This window comes from Apostichopus japonicus, chromosome 18 (genome assembly GCF_037975245.1).
Source record: "Apostichopus japonicus isolate 1M-3 chromosome 18, ASM3797524v1, whole genome shotgun sequence".
NCBI lineage: Eukaryota > Metazoa > Echinodermata > Holothuroidea > Aspidochirotida > Stichopodidae > Apostichopus > Apostichopus japonicus.
Genome location: NC_092578.1, coordinates 2,730,001 through 2,752,034, shown reverse-complemented (window position 1 = coordinate 2,752,034; position 22,034 = coordinate 2,730,001). Strand labels below are relative to the sequence as shown.

The following is a 22,034-nucleotide window of genomic DNA, read 5'->3' as shown; positions in this document are numbered from 1 at the left end:
TTTCTAGCATATAACTTTGGGGCTTTTTCTGATAACCTTCCGCGTTGACTTTTCGATTACCACATTCTATTTCATTGATAAAATTCCAACTTACCCAACCGCCCAGCTTTCTTTAATTAAACCTATAAAGGGAATATCTTATGGTGTAAACTTATCATGTAAAGAATGTCACTTTCTTTGTTCCGTTATTCGGATGTTTCTCTTTTGATTACGTAACTATTAGGAAACAGTGAATGACTGCTCCATAACACGCTCTCATGCAGGTATACACAATTAACCAGCTTGAACAGCGCATAGTATCGCTTCTCGGCCTTTTGGCTAAGATGTTGTGTAGTATATCTGTTCCCTTTCGATGGGAATGGTGATGCACACCGTTCGGTAGTTTGGTTCGTGCCCAGGTTCTTTCCTCGGCGACTTTTCCTTAAAAAAATATATATATCAATGTACTGATGTACGTGGATTCAAAAACGGAGTGTCTATCATTCCGATGAAATAACTTTAACTTTCGTTTACACTAGCTTGATCTGTAATGGACTTTTCTTCAAAAAGAAAAGAAAAACAACACATTAAACATGGATTTATAATATACCCTATTTCGCTTGGAATGTTGTCGCAGCCTGTCTTGACGATATACTGTTTGTTGTTTACCTTTGTAAGTGTAATGTCAGGAAAGAAACTTCCCTCGGATTATGTTCCTTTCAAACCTGACTAGAACTGGGTGAGTTTATATACCTGTGTCTATTCTTTTATTACAATTTTGGCATATTTGGTCACATATTATTAAAGTTAATATTTTTATATTTGTCTCTTTGGTCATATATTATGAAAGTTAATGTTTTATATATTTCTCTGTTGTTGGGTCTTTTTCTCTGTTGTATTTATCTTCACCTGATAAGTATGATAAACGAAGCAACATTTGGGATAAAATATGATTTTTTAAATATTTTTTTTATTGTAGGCTATCTTTTAAACTGTGTGTTGGGCAAAACTTGTAGTGCGCGTTCAACAGCTTGAGTATGAGTAGCCTACAAGTAAACAAAACAAAAACTAAAAACAAAATTCTATTGTAATCAATCGTATTGTCACTAAACATCGTTATTAAGTATACATACTGTCAACATTGGATACATTTTCATAAATTGGCAATTTAACCTTATTTATTTTATTTATCGATTTCAATATTGACCAATCTATAGAATATAAGAATAGATTGAATGTTCATTTCACTTCGAAGTATTTTGCATATAAGTTGTCAAGTTGTACCATAGTCGGATATTACATTAGAAATGGACATAAAATTGCAAAATTGCAACCAGGAACAGCATGGGTACAAGTACAACAGCATCAGTACGAGTACAACAGTATGAGTACGAGTACAACAACATGGGTACGAATATAACAGTACGAGTACAACATCATGAGTAAGATTACACCAGTATGAGTAAGATTATAACAGTATGAGTAAGAATACAACAGTATGAGTATAATAGCATTAGTACGAGTACAGCAGTATGGGAACAAGCACAACAGCATGAGTACGAGTACAACAGCATAAGTACTAGTACAACAGTATGAGAATGAGCACAACAGTATGAGTACGAGTACAACAGCATAAGTACGAGTACAACAGTATGAGAATGAGCACAACAGTATGAGTACGAGTACAACAGCATGAGTACGAGTACAACAGCATAAGTACGAATACAACAGTATGAGTACGGAGTACAACAGTATGAGTACGAGTACAACAACATGAGTACAAGTACAGCATCATGAGTACGAATACAACAGTATGAGTACGAGTACAACAGCGTGAGTATGAGCACAACAGCATGAGTACAAGTACAACAGTATGAGTACGAGAACAACAGTATGAGTACAAGTACAACCATATGAGTACAAGTACAACAGTATGAGAATGAGTACAACAGTATGAGTACGAGTACAACAGCGTGAGTATGAGCACAACAGCATGAGTACAAGTACAACAGTATGAGAATGAGCACAACAGTATGAGTACAAGTACAACCATATGAGTACAAGTACAACAGTATGAGAATGAGTACAACAGTATGAGTACAATCAGAATGCCCATTGGAATGAGTATACGAGTATACAAATCTGAAAATATTAATATCTGACCTTGAAGTCCTTTCATGGTTAGATTAAGCAGCGTTTTGTGTTGTGTTGTACAGTGCATCCCTCTGACCATTCTATGCAAGCACGGATCCAGTGGGTGTGGATACCACACCCTGCCCCCCCCCCGCCCCTCCCTTTCTTAAGCTCCATCGAAAAAATCAAAACTACTTATTAACACAACCCTGCGTTTAGATTTAATTATATTGTTGAGTATATTATATATGACGTAACAGTTCATTTCTTTCTACAGTCGTTCTATTCCTCAGTAATAACCTTGTGGCTGTTTCAAATCCTTCTTGAACAAACTGGTAGAATTCATTCTCCAAGCTCATGTCACGTTTAAGAAATTCAAGAGTTTCATTCTTCAGAGGGATTTTCTTGGCTGTTCGAAATGTCGATTTGGCTGTTGAGGAAAAATAAAGAAACTCAATTAAACAAACAAACAAAGATCTCCGAAACTATAGTAACACTCTGGTTGTGTTTATTTATTTTCTCGTGACGGTTTATATTGAAGGGTGGTGGAACATCGTAGGGCTGATTAAGTTAAATGTATTCGTGATTTCCTGTTTAATTACATCAATGATCAATTAATTGAAAACCAAAAGTAATATAATTTCTCGAAACCAACCTTTTTCCCTTTCTTCTAACATTAAAGTTGACAAGCCATTAAGCAGATCTGGTAAAAGAATTTCCAAGACACGGACAGTGGTACTCCATTGGGTAGTTAAACCGATCATGAGATATTTGCGGCTATTTTCCTTTGCTCTTTCTAAAGTCCATCTGGTATTTTTACTAATATAAGAAAAGAAATGGAATAGTAAAATGACCAACAATAAAAAAAAAGACTTTTTGTTTACTTTACGTGCAACATTCTGGCACACTCAGCCTCACTTACAGCGAATAAGCGTATGACATCATCAGGATAATCCTACGATTTCAATCGTGTACATGTAATGCATGGTACGTAATGACATGGGACTTATGAAACACATGACCGTACACCACGTCTGATACTACTGGTATTGGATTCATGCCATTAGGGTTCCAGTGACTGGCGTTAAACTGAGGAAAAGCATGGTAACTGCCAGGGGTACTGAGAGAATGGCTCCAAGTGTGCACGGCGGACAAAGGGAACTATTACACACATTCCATCACCGACTGGGCAAGTGGTGACACTCGTGTAGCATTGGCAGAGAGATAACTGCGTATATACTACGAACTTTGCAAAGGACCCATAGAACACTATAGCCTTAACCCCCCCCCCCCCCCCCACCCCTGACAGAGGAATCGTATGATAGTATACCGTACCATCAGTGGCGGACTGGCCACACGGGCATTTGGGCAATTCCCGTGGGCCGGTGGCCCGGTGGGCTGGGGAGCCTTGTAAAAATTACAGCCCATTTTCTCAGTAGTAAATAGAATACAGACGGGCTGCGTAGAAATATATTTTTAACTGTGGGAATCAGCTCATGAAATCACCATGTTCGTTAGTCTGTTAGTTCTTAACAAAAGAACGTGCTATATTGGCAACCCGTCCGTGCTAATGGATTTTATTTAGGTTTTTTTTTCAAGTATGTTGTCACAAAATGCTTGAAAAACTAAATAAAATCCAGTCTAAAACATATATTTTGTCTATTTTTCTTTACGTTCTTAACTTACCTCAGTTTAATCAGGTATTGCTTCTAGTAAATTATTTTTGGGTCATTTTTGAAGTTTTATTGTGACCTACAAAATTGAGAAACATAGCACCATTTTGCATCTAGGCATTCCTTAACTTCTAAAAAATATCAATGGGGAGGGGGTACCCCTCCCCTTAGACCCCTCCCCCAGGACGGCGATCACTATGTAAGTAGCATATCAATTAATAATGGGCCAGTCTAGGTGGAAAATGCCCGGGCCGGTTTTAAGACGCAGTCCGCCCCTGCGTACCATCCCACTCGAGAGGTAAGTGGCATGCATGCATGACCACATTGTGAGGAGACAGTGAAAAATATAACACTAATGAAACAGTATAGGCACCACAGAACAGTAAAGTATGGCAAACAGGGCAATATGCTTATGGCGCATAAGCACATGTAGGATATTCTGTGATAAGAGAATAATGTCGCACGGTGCCACCTAGAACAGCTTCGTTGGGGCACATATGTGTTATTATTTATTATTTTTTTAAACTATGTTTTAACATTTTTTTTGCACATGACTTTGTATCGGACAATGAAGTCATAAGACACATGTCTCCAACTGACAGGGTCGGGAATGATAACATAAATCACATGTCAGATACATTAGAAAGGAACCGTAGACTAGATGACATACGTGACAAGAGAAAACATGACATGGTAAAACCATGTCACGTATGTTACTATGTACTGATAGGGCTATTAGAAAACACACACACACATTGACACTATATGGCACTTAATGAGTCGATGTATACTATGCACGTGATACAATAGATAATGAAAAAAGGCGGTTGCAGACTAAAATGGAAAAGCTCATTCAGTGACACGTTTGTTTATTAATTTACATAGAGCAAGTCTAAAATATGAACATAAAGAAAACCTATACGGGAAACTATAGAGATTCATTTCCGCGCCGCACCAGGACGTTGCATAATGACAAAGCAACAAGCCACCGTTTATAGTTTGTCGTAGCTCATGTAAATCACAATAACCTCTCAAGAGGAAAAACTTATATAGTATTCATTCTCTGTCACATGAAGTATCAGGTTCACGATTGCGTATATGTTTCACTTCTATATATTGTTATGCAAAGCTACATTATCGTCATACGTCATTGATGTATGAATTATTCATATCCAGAATAAACATTGAATCTTATTAGAAATTAATATCATTATAGCAGTTTTAGTGAAACGTGACATTTTTCTTCTGCCAGTCTCGACAGCTTCGACGCTGCATTACATGAATGTAATTATTCATATGAACACATGCGAAGAGATCACGTGTCTTTACATGAATGTCGAGAACAAAACCAAACGCACAATTTACGCAAGTTTGCCATTGAACTCACGTGCATCTGATATCATGACCACAAAATGTCTTCAAAGTTGATCCTCTGTAGTATGAATAGACTTTGCGGAAACAAACATCATTCTTGATGCATTCGTCGATAGTCTGCGAGAGAAGAGAGACCAGACCAATATTGACAAAGATGCATGGAGATGAAGCGGTTTAGCGAAATATATTTCTTTCTTGTAAATAAGCAGTAAAAGTTGAAAGTGTTGATAATGGCATCAAACTGGAACTGATCTGCATGTATCTTCAACTGTTATAAGAGACTAATCACACACAATCACTCTATGTCAATCCACATACCTATACCAACTTTACAAAATCCAGTTACAACTAGAACTGCATTTGCCTGCAAATGCGCAGTATTGTAGTGCGCGTGGAGTACTTTGCAGTATTTGGAAGAACGTTTCGGTTGTTCATTGTGTTTTGTTTTTTTTTGGGGGGGGGGCGGACAATAAACAAGGCAATATAGTCATGTAGGGTACCATGAGGGGAGGGGGAGGGGATGGGGGAGTGGGAGGGATTGCTTTACAACATGTACAAAAAAAAACTATGTCTAAATTCATCCTTTGTTTTAATCATCAGTTCTAAGACTCACTGGCTGGTGATAAACAGCATTATTCTGTGGATTCGATTCCCCATCTCCATATAAATCAAAGTAATAATTCGACTGAAGACGTTCTATCGGAGGCCTCACAATATTTATGTACGCTACGTTGACATCACTAAAGAAGAAGAAGGAAAAAAGGATAAATAAATCATATTTATGACTTAATAATGTCAATTTGAACGTAGCAGTTAGTGATAAATATGATAATAGCCTATATGTAGAATAATTACCATGTTAAATAACCTATATGGTCAGAAATTTATAAATCATATCATAGAAAGGACAAAGTGCTGATTTGAAGCTGGAACCAAAAATTTTTTTCTTCAAAAATGTTTGTATATACCAAATTAATTAAATTGCTACTCTGCAGTGTTATTGGGTGGATTCTTCCGTGGATTTGAAATTCTGGCTCGAAAATCGTCGTTTTCGGTATGTGGAAGTTGAGTGGCGTTGCCCTGTTTCAAGAATGGGTGCGACTATTGCATGCCTGCCTCTTAATTCTCTGAATGCTTTATCGAAGAGATTGCCATTGGGTATCAACGATCCCACATAATATGATATTTAACGAGCTTATGTTGGCTTCCTTACTCTATTGCATTGGCATTCCGTTGTGAACAACTAATGCATCGAGCCATGCAGATGGGTTTATTTTTCAGCTTTAATTTGGTACCCCACATGCACCCCCCCCCCCCACATTCCCCTACACAACCTTATAAACAATAAACACAACAATAGAGAGGACTTGGAATTCCTTTGTTCAATTCCTCAGTTTGAATGCAAAATAAGTGCACATTTAAACACACACGCGCGCACGCGCACGCGCACGCGCACACACGGACAGTGCACACACTCTCCTCCATATGGAGTATGCAAACTAATGTTTAAGCGAAGGGATATGGTTCGGCATTGAGAAATATATATATTCATCAATGGGTCAGTGAATTGAGTATTAAGAATGACATGTACTACCTTTCGCTGAATGACTGAAAAGGAAAATGTCCTCTTAGATATGAGCCCTGCTCTAGCGATTGGACGAATTCATTTATTTTCTCGCTGTTATCTGCTATTTCTGGCTGAAATAAAGCAAAAACGTTAAAAATAAATCTGGTATTTTTTAGTTAAAGCCAAAGAGAAAAGTGATTTGAAGCAAATGTCAAAAATGCCAAAAAAATAAATAGACATTACTAACACCCTCGATACATTTGATGATTCTTCTATATGCAACCTAATCATATGTCAGGAAGTAATACTTTGAAAATTCCTACCGATTTTAAAAGTCTGTCCATTAATAATGAGCTTTGTTTAATCAACATTGTTCGGAACAGGCACATGACTTAGCTATAGGAAGTTCACAATTACTAGGTATGTCAATATACTGGTTACACGAAATGGAAATGACCCTGTCTAAAATTCATCAATACATCTTTCAAAGAGACTGATATTCTTTACTATCATTATCACTATAAGGTATATGCACGCAACTTTGAATTATGCAGTAAACAATGAAACCGTATCCATGGAAACGAAGTATTGAAGTAACATGGGATCTTAGGTATAGGCCTAGATATCTAAATATGCTCATTTCCGCACAAAATAGTACTGAGGGGTTATAGCTATATTCCAGCCGGATTATATTTTGTATAAAAAATATGATGTTAACATAGAAATTCTACCGTAAATGGAATTCATTCGAATTATCAGGGGAAATGGTAATTTGAGGCTTTGTTCGTACAATAAAAATTAAAAAATATATATAATATGATAAGATATCATAAAGTTGTGGAAATTTTGCTACATATTTTCTATCACCAACTTTGCGTTCACAGGAAGGTAAGAAATAGGGAATATCAAATTTGTCTTTTGATATTTTAAATAGTAATGACGTATGCAAAAATACAAATGAGGCCATTAATTTAAAACATTTTTGGGAGATAGCTTCCTCATGTTTCGGTCGTAAATTTCTATAGTTATAGTTGGATTCCTCATGAAAGAATGATATTTTTATTTTTAATTGGGTAAACCAGCGGAAAAAAGTTAACACACTTTCTCTCCCTCCCCCCTCCCAGCCCCCCATCCCCATCCTTCACCCACGAATACAATCGATATCCCAAATCAAATCTAGTCTAGGGCAATTGCAAAGTTCTTTTTTCTTTCATTGTTTTCATACAGAAAGACAGCTTAGATCACATTTTTCATATAATTTTATAAAAAAAAATAAAAAAAATATCAATGCATTCTTCTTCATTTGAGACTTACCGGAAAGCTTTTTTTACATCTAATTTTATCCTTGTAACGGAACGTGAATTTACGAACCAATAACTCCAAAGCCCGACTCCCCGTTTTCGGGACAGCATTATGAATAATCGTTATGTTCTGAAAAAAGAAGACAAAGCCAAAAGTAGAAACCATAGTAATTCTTACATTAATTAAACCACTAACCCTACCCGGACCCCACCCCCAAGCCCACCCACTTCTTTGCCTTTCCTCGAATGAAATAATTCAAGCGTATATAATAATAGTTATTGGTTTATTATTTCACTGTTCAGTATCCCTTTCAATTGTCAGACAATTTTAATTTGCATTTACATAAATCTGAGATAATAGTAACATAAAAAAATGCTTTTGTTGTTTTTTCACGTTGGGTCGAAGCTCCCCCCCCCCCCCCCATCCTTCCACGCACCTAGTTCCACCAGATTGTCAAGCTACATGAAACGCCAAATCTAACCTTAAGTCTTTCTCTATTTTTTCCTTTTCAAAGTTTGGATAAAACATTTTAACGAGAGGTGAAGGACCTTTCCTTTGTATGAGGTTTTATTTCTCATACAAAATTAAATGGTGCAGATAGTGGGCGGTTTGGCATCGAGAGCCAGCGACAGTGACAACAGCTGTTCTGAACATCATATGCAAATTAGGCAACACAGAGAATAAATCATATTTCTCAAAAGGGAAAAGGTGCTTTTTTTGAAGATAATCTAAACTATACAGAGAACATTGTCAAATACAAGCATGAGATTCTAAAAGTATCACTTTTCAAGGAAAGACACCTCAGACCACCTACATTGATCCACTCCAGGGAAGAATCTGGGGTTTCGCGATATAGTTACATTTAATTTATTCAATAATATATCGAGCTAAGGGGGGCGGGGGTGAGTGTATTTTGATGATGTTTTGGACTAACAGTGTGGAATGGTCTTTCTTTTGAGAAACGTTTTACTTTGTCCTTAGTTGATAGTGCCACAGTAGACGCTCGACTGATGTATCCGATAGATAAAACTATACAGGAAACGAAGTCATGGTTGTGTTTGAAGACGACTTACGGTTCCATTGACAGGGTTAAGGTCAAAACTGAGAGGTCTTGATTTTTTCCATATACCTGTAAGGGATTGAAGAAAACAATACACACTTGATAATGTAGCACTAAACACACATGTCTTTGAACTTTTTTAACTAGTTTTTGTTTTGTGTGTAAAGTTTGACTATTCCTTACGTCCTTTGTGCATGATAAAAATCTCCCGAAACCGAATCCAAATCCAAAGAATTCTTAATATAAATCAAGAGTCATAAAAAACATATTTTCACAATTTTATCATCTAAGTTTTGCTTTGTAAGAATGAGTTACAAACCGTTTCGATTTTCACTAAGATTCTTTAATCCCTTTTGTCCCTAATTAATTCAATTCTATTGGACTGAATTACATTCCATGTTATTTTATTACCTTGTGGTTTCATTCAAAGATTAAAGATAACAAAAATACGTGAAGTATATGAGCTCCTATAGGTCCAAGCAGGGCCCTGGTCCAAGGCTATACGTGATCGAACCCCAAGACAATCCCAACTCTAGCTCTGTTAAAGCCCCAAGGGAAGGACCCCTGCAAATACCCGTAACAATTCTTAGAGTCCTTTATTTCATATATATATATATATATATATATATATATATATATATATATATATATATATATATATATATATATATATAGGCCTATATATATATCGCCTTCGTGTACTTTTGTCAGATAGCGCTGTAAAGTGGGAGTCTATTTCTCTAGTCCAATAGACACCTCACGAGGTCTATATATAATACTTTTAAGTAGTTGATATTTATATTTCCTGTTCATTGTTATGGAAAATGCATTTTAACATTGATAATTATGAATCGATATGATCCAACCTATAGTGCATCCTTTGAATTGTGTATTGACAACGTGAAGGGGTCACATTTTATGGTGTAATAGACTTTGAGATTACTTCCTTCTCTCTATCTCAAAAGGGTCAAAGAGGGGAATGAATCAATGAGGTCAAAGCAATCTGTCTACGAAGATGACCACGTATCTGGCTAGGGTACAATCATACATCTTTTTTTGTACTTGTCGTTATATAACTACATCTCTTTCTTTATCTCTTTCTTCAAAAACATACTTTTCTACTAAATATTCGGAATTGTCTTCCCCTCTTTTCTTTGTCGTCAATAGCAACCTTGTATAGTCAGTCGCGATGAACAGTGAGTCCTTGTCAGTAAACCATGTATGGATATTTATTCTACTTCACTTTCCATTTCCTAAGTAATGTTTCTTTGTTAATACATGATAAGCCAAGTTATCTAAAACCATTTTCTGCTTCTTCGTTCCCTTCCAAGTTCTCGTTGTTGCTTCTAATGCCTTGTATTTTGCTGTTACTCACTTCAGGGTACAGTTTGTTAGCCTGAGATTTCCTCATATTGTATGATGTTGCTCAAAATTGTGTATGTATATGACTCGTAGTAGTTTATCTAAGCTATCTTACAATTTCCGATCAAACGCTACAATATCCTCTAAGAAATGCTAGACTGCTCAATCACTCACAGCAATGCCCATATATTTGTATATAAGGCGTCTGTGCAGTGTGTATACAGTGCTATCAGGCCGATACATATTAAAAACAAACCCACGGCATATCTTTTAGGCTATGAAGAGCGACGGTGTCTCTCTGTTCAGGGAGACGTCTTAGTGTAATACCTTAGACTACACGCAGAGGTGCAAGTATGGAATACAGTTCCACGATTACCAGTATTATACATCAGCAAGAGTATACCAGGATAGGTTAGGTACAATTCCCCTTCAGTTTGAGTACAATTGCGAGTACAAGACGCTAAGCAAGAGTATTTAATCTTGCGCTGGTATATATATGCTGGTGATCAAAATGTCCAGAGTAGTATAGTGAGAGTACAAATGCATGAGTATAAGTATACAAACTACTATGCTAGGACACGAGTACAAGTAAGGAATCACTACAATCAGTTTAATTACCGATGCAACTGTAATATTTTTCTAAGAATTTAAATAAAAAAAGGGGGGGGGGGAACAGTTATAAGCAGGTAATCTAAACGAGCAACTATAAGTGTAACATCTTCATCGTCATTTGGCAACGTTTTATGTTTGCAATTAAATTCATTAGACATAAACGACACATAATAGGCTATCATATTATAATGTATATCATTTTCAAACAATAGCTCGTCTCCTTCAATCAAAAAGGGTAACAAAACAAAAAATAATAATTAATCAAACCTTTGCTTCTAGGTGGATATTCCATGACCAGACCATCTTCAGTTTGTCTACCTTCACGAGGAAATAGTGTTCTACTCTTGAGACTGCATAAGATCAAAACAATAAATACATAGATTCCAAGGAGAAAACATTGTTTCAAAGAGATCGGTCTGATGTCACAAACAGGCACTTCCATCGATTTATGCAAATCAGGGTATAATACAATATATAGCATTTATATATATATATATATATAGATGTATGTATATTACGTCACACATCCATGTCTCTTACACAAGTATACTCCGCTTTAGAACGATAGAAACTTGATATATGGTAATATTTTATTTCCTGTTACAAAGTTAATAACAAAGTAAATATTTCCACAACGTTCATTGTAACCCGCATAATGGCACGATCTTGTCTGTATTATTTTCTGTTTCTTTGTCAAGCTAACTTCAATCATCTCGATATAAGCTGATAGTCCTCTGCATAGAAATTGATATGCTCATTGTGTCTGATATTGTTGTGTTGTCGACTCCATAAAACCGGCTCAAATATAGCCATGCAGATAATGTTTAAGGATGGCTGCTTAAACGGACAATGTGACAATAGAAACTAGGCTGGCGGGCTACAAACTGAAAAGGAAGTAATAACAGCAACAATTCCGGGGCAAACTTACAAGCTTGGTTCTATTTAAGCCTTTACTTCCCTTGCATGTCTGATGAATACAGATAACACAACACAGTTTGATATTGCAGCTGTCATATCTTTCCATGAATAACAATACATAATTAAATGGTACTATTCACGTAATAAACAAGTATAGGTTAGCCACCTCTGTCGTATAGTGATGTGTAAATTAATTTGTACTATATTGACATGCACATGGTAAACAAGTATAGGTTAGCCAAGTCTGTGGTATAGTGATATGTAAAGTATTTTGTACTATACTCACAGAGTAAACAAGTATAGGTTAGCCATGTCTGTGGTATAGTTTTATGTTGAGAATTCTTCACTATTCACAAATATAGGTTAGCCATGTTTGTGGTATACAATGATATATGAATAAATACAGCTGTGGTAGAGTGATGTGGAAAATACGTTGTACTATTCTCATGTAAACAAGCATAGCTTAGCCATGTATGTGGTATAGTGATATGTGAAGAATTCTTTAACGTTATTCACACGGTAAAACACGGTATAGGTTAGATATGTCTGTGGTATAGTGTTATGTGAAGAATTCTGTGATACAATATGCACATGGTGAACAAGTCGATTAGCCATGTCTGTGGTATAGATGTGTGAATCAAGATATAGGCTACGACGAAGATTACTTTGGGATGTTTGCCAAATGGCTTTGTTTTTTAAATAAATCCTGTTATCCGTCATCCGAATAATGCCGGTCGCTAATGTTTTATTCAATCACCAGATTTACCACAGTAAGAAATCATTCCCAACTGTAGCATTATGCTGCATTGGCTCCAAATATGCTAGATATTCAAATATGGTCACGGTGGTCAAAATTCATAAACTGATTTTAATGTTCCTTAAACTTGTCTGAGAACAATTTGGAGAGTAAAGACCTGCAGGAAAGTACTTTTCAAAAACTTCTAGCAATTATAGCGTGCTATAATTTGGGGCCTATACTGACTACCTTTAAATAACCCTCACTCACGCAATCACGTGACAACGTTCAATATGCATGCACTTGTTGATAATCTGAAGGCCCCAGTAGCCTATATATAGGCCTAACCAACCTTATCTTTTGTTTAGCGTGGGCAGTGTGCTTTCCTCGGCACTGGTAAGAGAGAAAAGCTAGGTTCGAGGGGAGGTTATAGTATAAACTAATTAAACAACATAACGATGTAGCTCTATAACATGATAGGCTGTAAAACATCGAATAATTACCATCAAATCTGTGGTATAAACTTAAAAACACTCAAACCTAAAACAACACTCACTGTGGTTAGGTCTATATGCTACGGGGCCTTAAAATTACCAACAAGTACATACATATTGAACGTTGTCGCGTAATTGCGTGATTGGCGCTATTTAAAGTGGCTTTTTACCTTTATTATTTCTTCAACTTGTGTAAGAGAGGAAATGATAAACGACATTGTTGCATATATGTCAAGTCTCATAAATGGCGAAAACCAAGTACTTTCGAGAGTGCTATTATGTTATGTAAACGTTATGGTGCCGTCCAAAAAAAATTAATATATTAGCACTTTTCAACAAGACGATCATTCATTGAAGTTCCGATAGTAAGTTCAAAATTTGCAACAAAACGACAAAAATCATCGAATCCAATAAGTGAAGAATTTAGTGAAAGATTATTTATCAAATGTCATCAGTTTATAACTTTCGCAGTGAAATGATAAAATGTATCACTTTAATATATTTCACCAATTCAACTTTGTTTTCTGCAACAAAGTGATGAATTACACTGAGAAAAGTCATAACTTCAACAATTTGTAGCAAGAGGATAAACCAATTCACATAATTAATGTCGTTAATTTCATACTTTGTATCAATAAAAAAAGATCAGAATTTTTTAATTACGCTTGGTAAACACCTTTCACAAATATCTAAAAAAACTCTTCCTCCGTTCATTTTGTGAGATAAATTTAATTTATTATTATTATTTGTCTTTTTTCTTCCTTGCGAGTCCTTTACCTTGTTAAGCCTGTATTGGCTTTTTAGAGGACTACCCTCCACATGTATAGGCCTATATTTATTATCTGTGGAAAAACAAATAAATCAAATCAAATTATGTAAATGTGTGACGTCATAATATAGTGCCACTATTAGACCTGGAACCGTTTCAAATTTCTCTTGTTTTCTCTCTCTTTTCATATTTTCAATGTTATCATTTCGCCATATTAAGCACGGCCGCACTTTAGATTCAGTCTTTACAAACTCACCTCTTAGTCCATTACAGAAATAAAAATAAGTAAATTGTAATAAAAAATATAAAAATATTCAGGCATAATTTGCCTCTATCTGTCTATGACGCCTAACTGAGGCTTGGTCACGTGATCAGCTTCTTTGCGTGAAAGAACATCAAACGGAATCAAAGCCGTTCTTCACAAATATCTCTGATATTATATTATGATAGTTGGGGTTTGAAATAATACTCATCAGATGATATTATAATCATTTCTCATCGCTTCAATGTTATGTTTTAGGGTTTGGTACGTCATTGATATTATAAGCTTTATGCCAAAAGAATCGTTGTCATATCGTGCTTTTATTATAGTGCGCGTGCGCAATATTGGCATTACTTGCCAAGTGAACCAGTGGCGGAGCTAGGGGTATTGGTCAGGGGGCGAGAATGGTCCGTAGGGGCACTTTCGACACTATCTAAGCGGAGCCCCATCACAGGTTGGCGCGGAGCGTCCAGAATTTTTTTGAGTAAAGATACTCCCTAGATCGCCGAAAATGACCCTTTCCGGGCTTTGCTAATTTGCAGATAATGTGACAAATGTCAATAGGTAGATGAGAGCGCAATAAAAAAGTCAATAATCGCGAATAAGTAAAAAGTGGTAAAAAGCTGAAAAGGGCGCCAGCAGTCCATTTGTGTCCGTCGGGGGGGGGGGGGTCCACCCCTGACTGTATATAGACGCTCCGCAACTGAAGGGAACGATACCTACGTGACTGGACGTTGAAACTTCAAGTTTCATATAGTGTCTGTACATATGCAGTTGCAGAGGCTAGCTGCGTAGCCAACATATTCTGAGCTTGTCACGGCACTCACAAGCGCCCTCACTTTGTGGGTACCTACATGACTATACTTCCTGGTGTGTTGTCCGCCCAAAAAATAACACCATGAACGACCAACAAATTTCTTCCTAATACTGCAAGCACTCCACACGCACTACAATACTGCGTTTTATCAGGCAAATGCAGTTCTACTTATCTTTGTAATTAGCGGATCAATTTTCAAACACACCTATGTCCGTGTGATATCAATATAGTCTCAGAATTAAGGCTTACAATTTAGTGAAGTACCTGATAATTTACTCCTTAATTGTTATTCCAACATTGACACCATGACACATTCATGTTTTATCATGGGCTGTGTTACTTGCAATTGATATGGCAAGTTTAGGGCAACAGCTTAAACACTGCTTTGGAATCCCCTGTAAACCAAAATATTTATAATTGTATTCAATATTTATATCTAGAAAAGCCTATATAGCTTAGGTTTAGAACAGTGTGGAGGGGGAGGGGATGGGAAAATAAATATACAGTCTAAGAATGTTTGCACAGCATGGCATCTTTAATTCTATTGCACAAAAAAAGTATTTAACAGCACAGCAAACAACATCACTTAGAGATGATCTAGCTTTTTTCCCCGTTCATTTACACACATTTTCTATAACGAAATTGGCCCACTGTGGTCAAACTGGATTAATGTAAGTAGGACAATAATGTGAAATGAAATAAAAAGATGTTAGCAAGGTCTTCATTAAGACAGTAATTTATAAGCCCAAGCTGTTTGGTATTTTATCTGTGAAGGGAAAACCAGTTCAGTAGAGAGCTGTCATGAGTCTATATTGAATACAGTATTGTATGTATGCACTGTATACATAACTAAACTATATGTACAACTCGATGGTCACTGCCATAGTAAAACAGTAGCTGAACAACACAAGGGTACCAGGTTATACCATGGAGCTATAAACTTACTCGTATAGACTGAGATAAACTGGCATCAAATGTAAATTGAGGGGGTGATACACATTCAGGACAATTGACTCACGCATGGATAAGTACCGTACCTAGTTGGGTCGTTTAAACTGCTTTGGACCAGTTACGGCATAGGCAGGATTTGCCTAATGCCCGCCATTATGCATGTATTCGGAAGTGATACATCAGTCACATACTCAATACCAAGTCCAGGACGGACTGGCAATACATAAATTTGCTACAGGGATCAGTGGTCCAACCACTGCGGCGCTGCATGGGTCCTTGAAAACAAGTGGCGCATATGGCGCCTCTGAGGAAACAACATCACCAAGCGACCAAGAGGGGAATCGGCGACTTCGGTACCTTGGAGCCTGCGGCGAAATGTTCCTAGCCAGGATACTACTAGACCAATCCGTCCATGGTATGAGGTCATTCCGCACTGGATATCTAACAATTTGGCCATCCATGCCTTTTCCATACTGACTCTGCAGAATTTGTTTTCAGTAGCAATGAGCGCTCAAATTGTTCGTTACTGAAATCCATACCTCTTTGATTTTAGTATCTACAGTTAACGTATTTCCTCTGTTGTATTAAGTGGCATATTAGATTGACAAAATTGTCCGCATTTATGCACCGTAATGCACTGTAACATCCTATCCACACATAAAACACAAATCTGTATGGTTACGTAGCTAAAGAAAGGTCTACGTGTTGCATTTTGGCACTTTTCCTGTGATAGGAGAACACTCGGGTGAGAGATACCATATGCAATCTGTTTTGGTTAGACAAGTGGCTTCCGTGGCTTCATGAATTCAGGCGACATCTGAAAAATTACTATGAAAGCCTTTATTGATTTTATCCGTTGTAAGGGGTGGGAGTAGGTGGTGGTGGTTGGGGGTAGTGTTATTTGTTAAGGTTATCTGGGGGGGGGGGGTTTGGGGGGTTCTTTTTTAGGTGTAAGGTTTTCTATTTTCTTTGATGGGAGTACTCTATACGATTAAGCCCACAAGGGTTTCTTAGTTTACTTCCTTTCACATATTTTACTTATTTGCAGTTATATTGTCTTGTTCACCTTGTATTACTATGTGTTGAAACAAATCATCATCATCATGAAGTTGTAGAACTATTGGTACCGGTTCTGCGATGACATAGGGGAAATTCAGATTTCATTGAATTCGACTTACTCCCTTTAAGTTTCTGAATGAGTAGCCTATGTTTCTTCCGGTTATGAGACGTGAACGATTACATGATAAGGGTTTTATGCCATTATTAAAACTCCATAGCGATTTAATTAATCAGCTAAATTATTGTCACATTTCAAATGCAAATAATATTTTTATTTTGTTTTATTTGTTGATATTGTTGCAATCAACTGCTCAATAGTAAACTATGAAAAGTAATTCTGGGAAAGGAAAAATTTCCAGAAGAGATTGGAATCGCCAATCATTTTGTAAATGACAATTAATATTAACAAGTGTAAATTACTTTTGAGTAATACTCGACAGTTTGGAAGAAAAAAAAACTGACAGAAATTATCTGAGATCAAACGATCAGACCTCTAGTGCTATACACAGAGCCATAGAGATCAGTACCAGCTGGTTCAGTGTTGATCATATACGACAACTTGCTAGCCTCACAAAAGGCGACAATGAAAAACATGTTTTACGCGAAAGTAGTCCATTTATCACAGTATTATTACAACAGCTTATTATCATCTCTATATAACCACAGAACGAACTCCATGGCCGCAGTTTTATTACCAGTAACCCGCGAACACGATGACTTCCTCTGGAACTTATCTTATAGATTCAAAACAAACAGTTCTCGTTATGTTGGGTCACGATATGCAAACAAGATGTTGATGTTGAAGCTTTCGAAAGTGCAAAGCAGCAAGCCATGTGAAATTATTATAGTGCTAATCAAAGCATGGAGGTAAATTACCTCCATGATCATAGTGAAAAGGTCTGGAAAGGTTCTACAAACTCCTTGAAAACAACTTTTAATGGCTGAGTAAAAGGGGAGAGGTATTATTCGTTCTGAAACAGCGCTCTCTACATGAAACAGTGCTCTCTACATGAAACAGTACTCGTTAATAGTCTCGTTAATTACTCGTAATTTTTAGTTCTCCAGAACGGTGTGGGGGGGGGGGGGAGGACCTCTCTAGTCTCATGTAACTCCTTTCCCCCACCTTGGGACCGTTCAACCCAATATCCCCCACCCCTTACCGCAGTTAGTGCTAAATTACCACCATTATTTTGTTTGTGTTTGTTGCTATTCTAGTTCTAGTTGGTTTGTGTTTCACTTTTGCTATATATTGTATTACTAGTCGGCAGTGTTTCTTCCAAAGTTGTCGTCCATGGCGACCATGTCCGGATATCCTTCAAAATGATGATCCTAATGCGTTTGACTTCTGAAGAGGAAAATATTGAAAAATATAAAAAAAATATAAAAAAATGTGGAATGTTGCCCCATCTGCTCTTGCGACGTCGTCTTATATGTATGCACATTGGCCAGGCTGGGTACAGATTCTTCCTGTTTGTAGTTTACAAGATTTTCAAGATGGCGTTTCTGGTATCGTCTTTTACCTTCTGAAAGTACTTCACTGCTTTTAAGAAACGATTAATAAAAACAAATAGTGAGACATCAAAGAAACCAATGAAAAACAAAGCTGGGTATCATTAGACAGGTTTACCCTTCCGTTTTGAAGGGTCAATGAATGGCCTAGACGGGGTTAAGTTAAAACTTTCCTTGGTCACACATCACCGGAAATGAACAGATCGCCAGTTTGTTTATAACCTTTACTCGAAGCACTTCTTCTTCCCCGGCCGGTATTTTATTCTATCTTTAAAGACTGGTGATCGTAGGCGAAATAGGCGGCGCTGTTATTCGCTCACCGAATATTTTTGTGCCAGTCAAAAAAAAACCGGATGTTAATCCCTATAGTCCCTCCCCTTTTTTTCCTTGATTATTCTAAGGTCCATTTAAAAACGTCCAGAAACGTAATGCGACCAATGGGATAGCAACGTATGCTCAAGCTTCCAGGATGGTAGAAGGAGGGGGGGGGGGCGAAAACTTTATTGCCCACGACCCTGGAGCTTCCACGACGAAATGAGGCCAGAAACATTACAGCCCCAGTCCTCAGAATGTAGGAAAGATGGTGTGGACAATATGGCTCTGGAAACGTCTGGAAAATCCCGCGACCCACTAAAATACTTTTCGCGCCCTAGTTGTGGCACTGGCGGATCCAGGGCCTTTGTTTGGGAGGGGCCAAAGTGGCGTTAGAGTGATATGGGGAGGGGTCTAAAAGTTTTCTATTGCTGAATGCCGTCAGATGCAATTTGGTGCGACAAAAGTGTACAATGGTGATGTTAATTTACTTCTTAAATAAAAAGTTTCCTAAAATATTTATAAAACAAAGTTGGGATCATCTTTCTCAAGAAATTTTATTTTTCATAGGTTATAAATTTCTTACAACCAGCCTGTAACTGCAAAATGGTGATAAACTGTACATCCTCATGCTCATACATTTAATTTTAAACCAGAAAACGAAAAGGTTTAGACTAGTCTACCACTGCTATTCCTTTAAATTTCCAATCATATGATTCAGCGGATGTTCGGAAACACTTTTTGGCTCACCTTTGGGGGGGGGGGGGCATGGCCCCCGTTGGCCCCCCTTGGATCCGCCAGTGAGTTGTGGTCGGGCGGCCCCATTATTCGCGGATGGTCGTGTTGAAATATTTTATCTATAGAGAAAACAGTACATCATATAGTAAGTCGATGATCAATACCACCATACAACTGTTGTTTGTTGTATTACATTCTGAGATTGTTTACTTAAAGTTTTGAATAGAATCTAGGCAAATTGTAAATTAGAAATGGATAAGTTGAGTAATCGCCAACAAAAAAAATATAAAAAATAAAGAAATAAAGAAATCATATGATAATGACGATGAAGGTGATGATGATCAGTAATAAATTTCATAACAGTTTATATTTTCAAAAATTAACGTTAGCTGTGCATTTCGAAACACTTTAATTAACACTATAATCTATGTCAATATTGGGCTTTTTTATAGTTCGAGTCAGTTGACCCTTTGATTATCTTCGTGTGAGAACTTAAATATTGCATTTTCCAACCCCTCGTGCATCGAGATAGTAAATAAAGAATTGAAGGTATATATAGCATGCGTGTGCACTACAGAGGAAGGATTCGAAACGCGTTAATTTCCCTTTTGGCTAGCATCTATGTCAATATTGGGCGCTTAATAGTTCGACCCAAGTGCTCATAGATTGACTTTCTCCATTTGAGAACTTAAATATTTCATTTTTTAACCCACTCGTGCTTCGAGGTGATAGTAAATAAAGAAACGAAGGTATATATAGCATGCGTGTGCACCACAGAGGAAAGATTTACAGCTAACAGCCTTGAACCATGAGAAGTATTGGGAGATCTTTTTCATGTGTAGGCTAGGCTACGTTTTTGAAATTTCCATTACATTTAACAGAGGCTGTTCAATGGATCTTTTTCGAGAACCAGCTTTTGGATTCACAAATGATTTCGAGTTGGTTATCATCATGATTGATCTCTAGAAGTAAGGCTAAATATGTCACCAAAACACAACTAACATTGTTCGATACAGGTGACAAATGCCTACAATGGAATGACTACCTTCCTTGCTGACTACCAATCAGCGTCCATATAGGCTCTACTCTCTGTTTCGAATTCGAAATGGGGGGGGGGGGGGGAGGCACAACATGTTTCCGACTTCTACCAGGGAAGAGGGGCTATGCGGAGAGGTCCCTATTTCCACTGAGAATAGTTTTGTTCTCCCCTTCATCCATCTGGATACGCCACTGGTTTCAGAGAAGCTCGCGAGATACTTTCTTCGCAAAAGCTTGGCGTGGTGACCTTTGGTAATTTATTTCTAACATGGGTATTGTTTGTTGTGTCCATTTTATCAGTGGCATATATGGCTAAGATGCAGAGTTTGTAGGTATGAGCTTTGATCCTAGTTCTACGGATGACATAGTTCTAGAGGTACCGTATCTCACTTACCCAGACATAGCCGCTCCACTTTAAATATCTTTATACATTGGACTTGTTTCTCCATATAACAATTAAAATTTGAATCCAAACATCTCATACTGATGCTGTAATTTTCAGATCTGGTAAAAATTCTCATTTTGTACTATACAAAATTTGTTTCCTACTATCACTGATATATATATATATATATATATATATATATATATATAAAAAACCTTGTACCTTTTTTTTAGGAAACATATTGGTCGGAAACTAGTCACAAATTCATGGTAGTAATTGGCAATATTGACTAGAGTTTTGTATCACCTTTGTATGACATCCGTATACTATTAGTAAACGCACTTGAGGAGCTCGAGCGGACTGGTCTATAAACCACTTAAGTAAATAACACTGCACGTATATACATCCCACCCGCGACAAACTCCAGATATTGTGTTTGCCATTATACCGCCGAGGAAGTTAATATAGAACGAACTAATTGTTGTACACGCTGTGTGAATCCTGAACTTGACTATGGTATAGTCATGGAAGTCATGTCAAATGTTAACGTACGACGCAATCATCCGTCTAAGGACATACCACATTCTTCATCGCAGTCCTGATTGTTGGTAAGTTGTTCTGAAAATGTGTGTTTTTTTCTGTCTTTTCGAAACTAATAATTCAACTGTGTATTGTCCGTCCGTGTGTGTGCGTTTTTTTTAAATTTATGCATGGTCAACAGATGAAACTCAGGATCAAGATTGTGTATGGCTTGTAGTTGGCACACACACATACACACACAAGTACAACGTTGTGATTCAAAGAGTATATAGCTGTTTTCTGTCAACACGTATGCTGATAATGCAATATGTATTGCGGAGGAGTATTGACCTATGATATTAGTTTTAATTAGTTTAAAAAAAGTGAAAGTTGTCTTTGAAGGTGGTTTCCTTTTTTACAGAGATTTATTTTGATCAAGACATGTATTATCCCTAATCACTGTGT

At 37.0% G+C, this 22,034-nt stretch overlaps 2 protein-coding genes across 2 annotated transcripts in view; one reads left to right on the top strand and one right to left on the bottom strand.

Moving 5' to 3' along the window:
* Nucleotides 1-960: 960 nt before the first annotated feature.
* On the bottom strand, nt 961-12,001 carry LOC139958522 (heparan sulfate 2-O-sulfotransferase hst-2-like). The gene is made up of 8 exons (XM_071955639.1): nt 11,330-12,001; nt 9,102-9,157; nt 8,041-8,157; nt 6,754-6,857; nt 5,773-5,899; nt 5,173-5,276; nt 2,768-2,931; nt 961-2,542 (listed from the first exon to the last, which is right to left on the bottom strand). The coding sequence occupies exons 1-8, from the start codon at nt 11,541-11,543 to the stop codon at nt 2,355-2,357; spliced, it is 1,074 nt and encodes a 357-aa protein (XP_071811740.1). The 5' UTR covers nt 11,544-12,001; the 3' UTR covers nt 961-2,354.
* Nucleotides 12,002-21,392: 9,391 nt separating this feature from the next.
* LOC139958518 (heparan sulfate 2-O-sulfotransferase hst-2-like) overlaps nt 21,393-22,034 on the top strand; it is a 45,863-nt gene continuing 45,221 nt past the window's right edge. The window contains exon 1 of the mRNA XM_071955626.1: nt 21,393-21,658. The gene's annotated coding sequence lies outside the window, so the exon portion shown is untranslated. The remainder of the gene's footprint in view (nt 21,659-22,034) is intronic.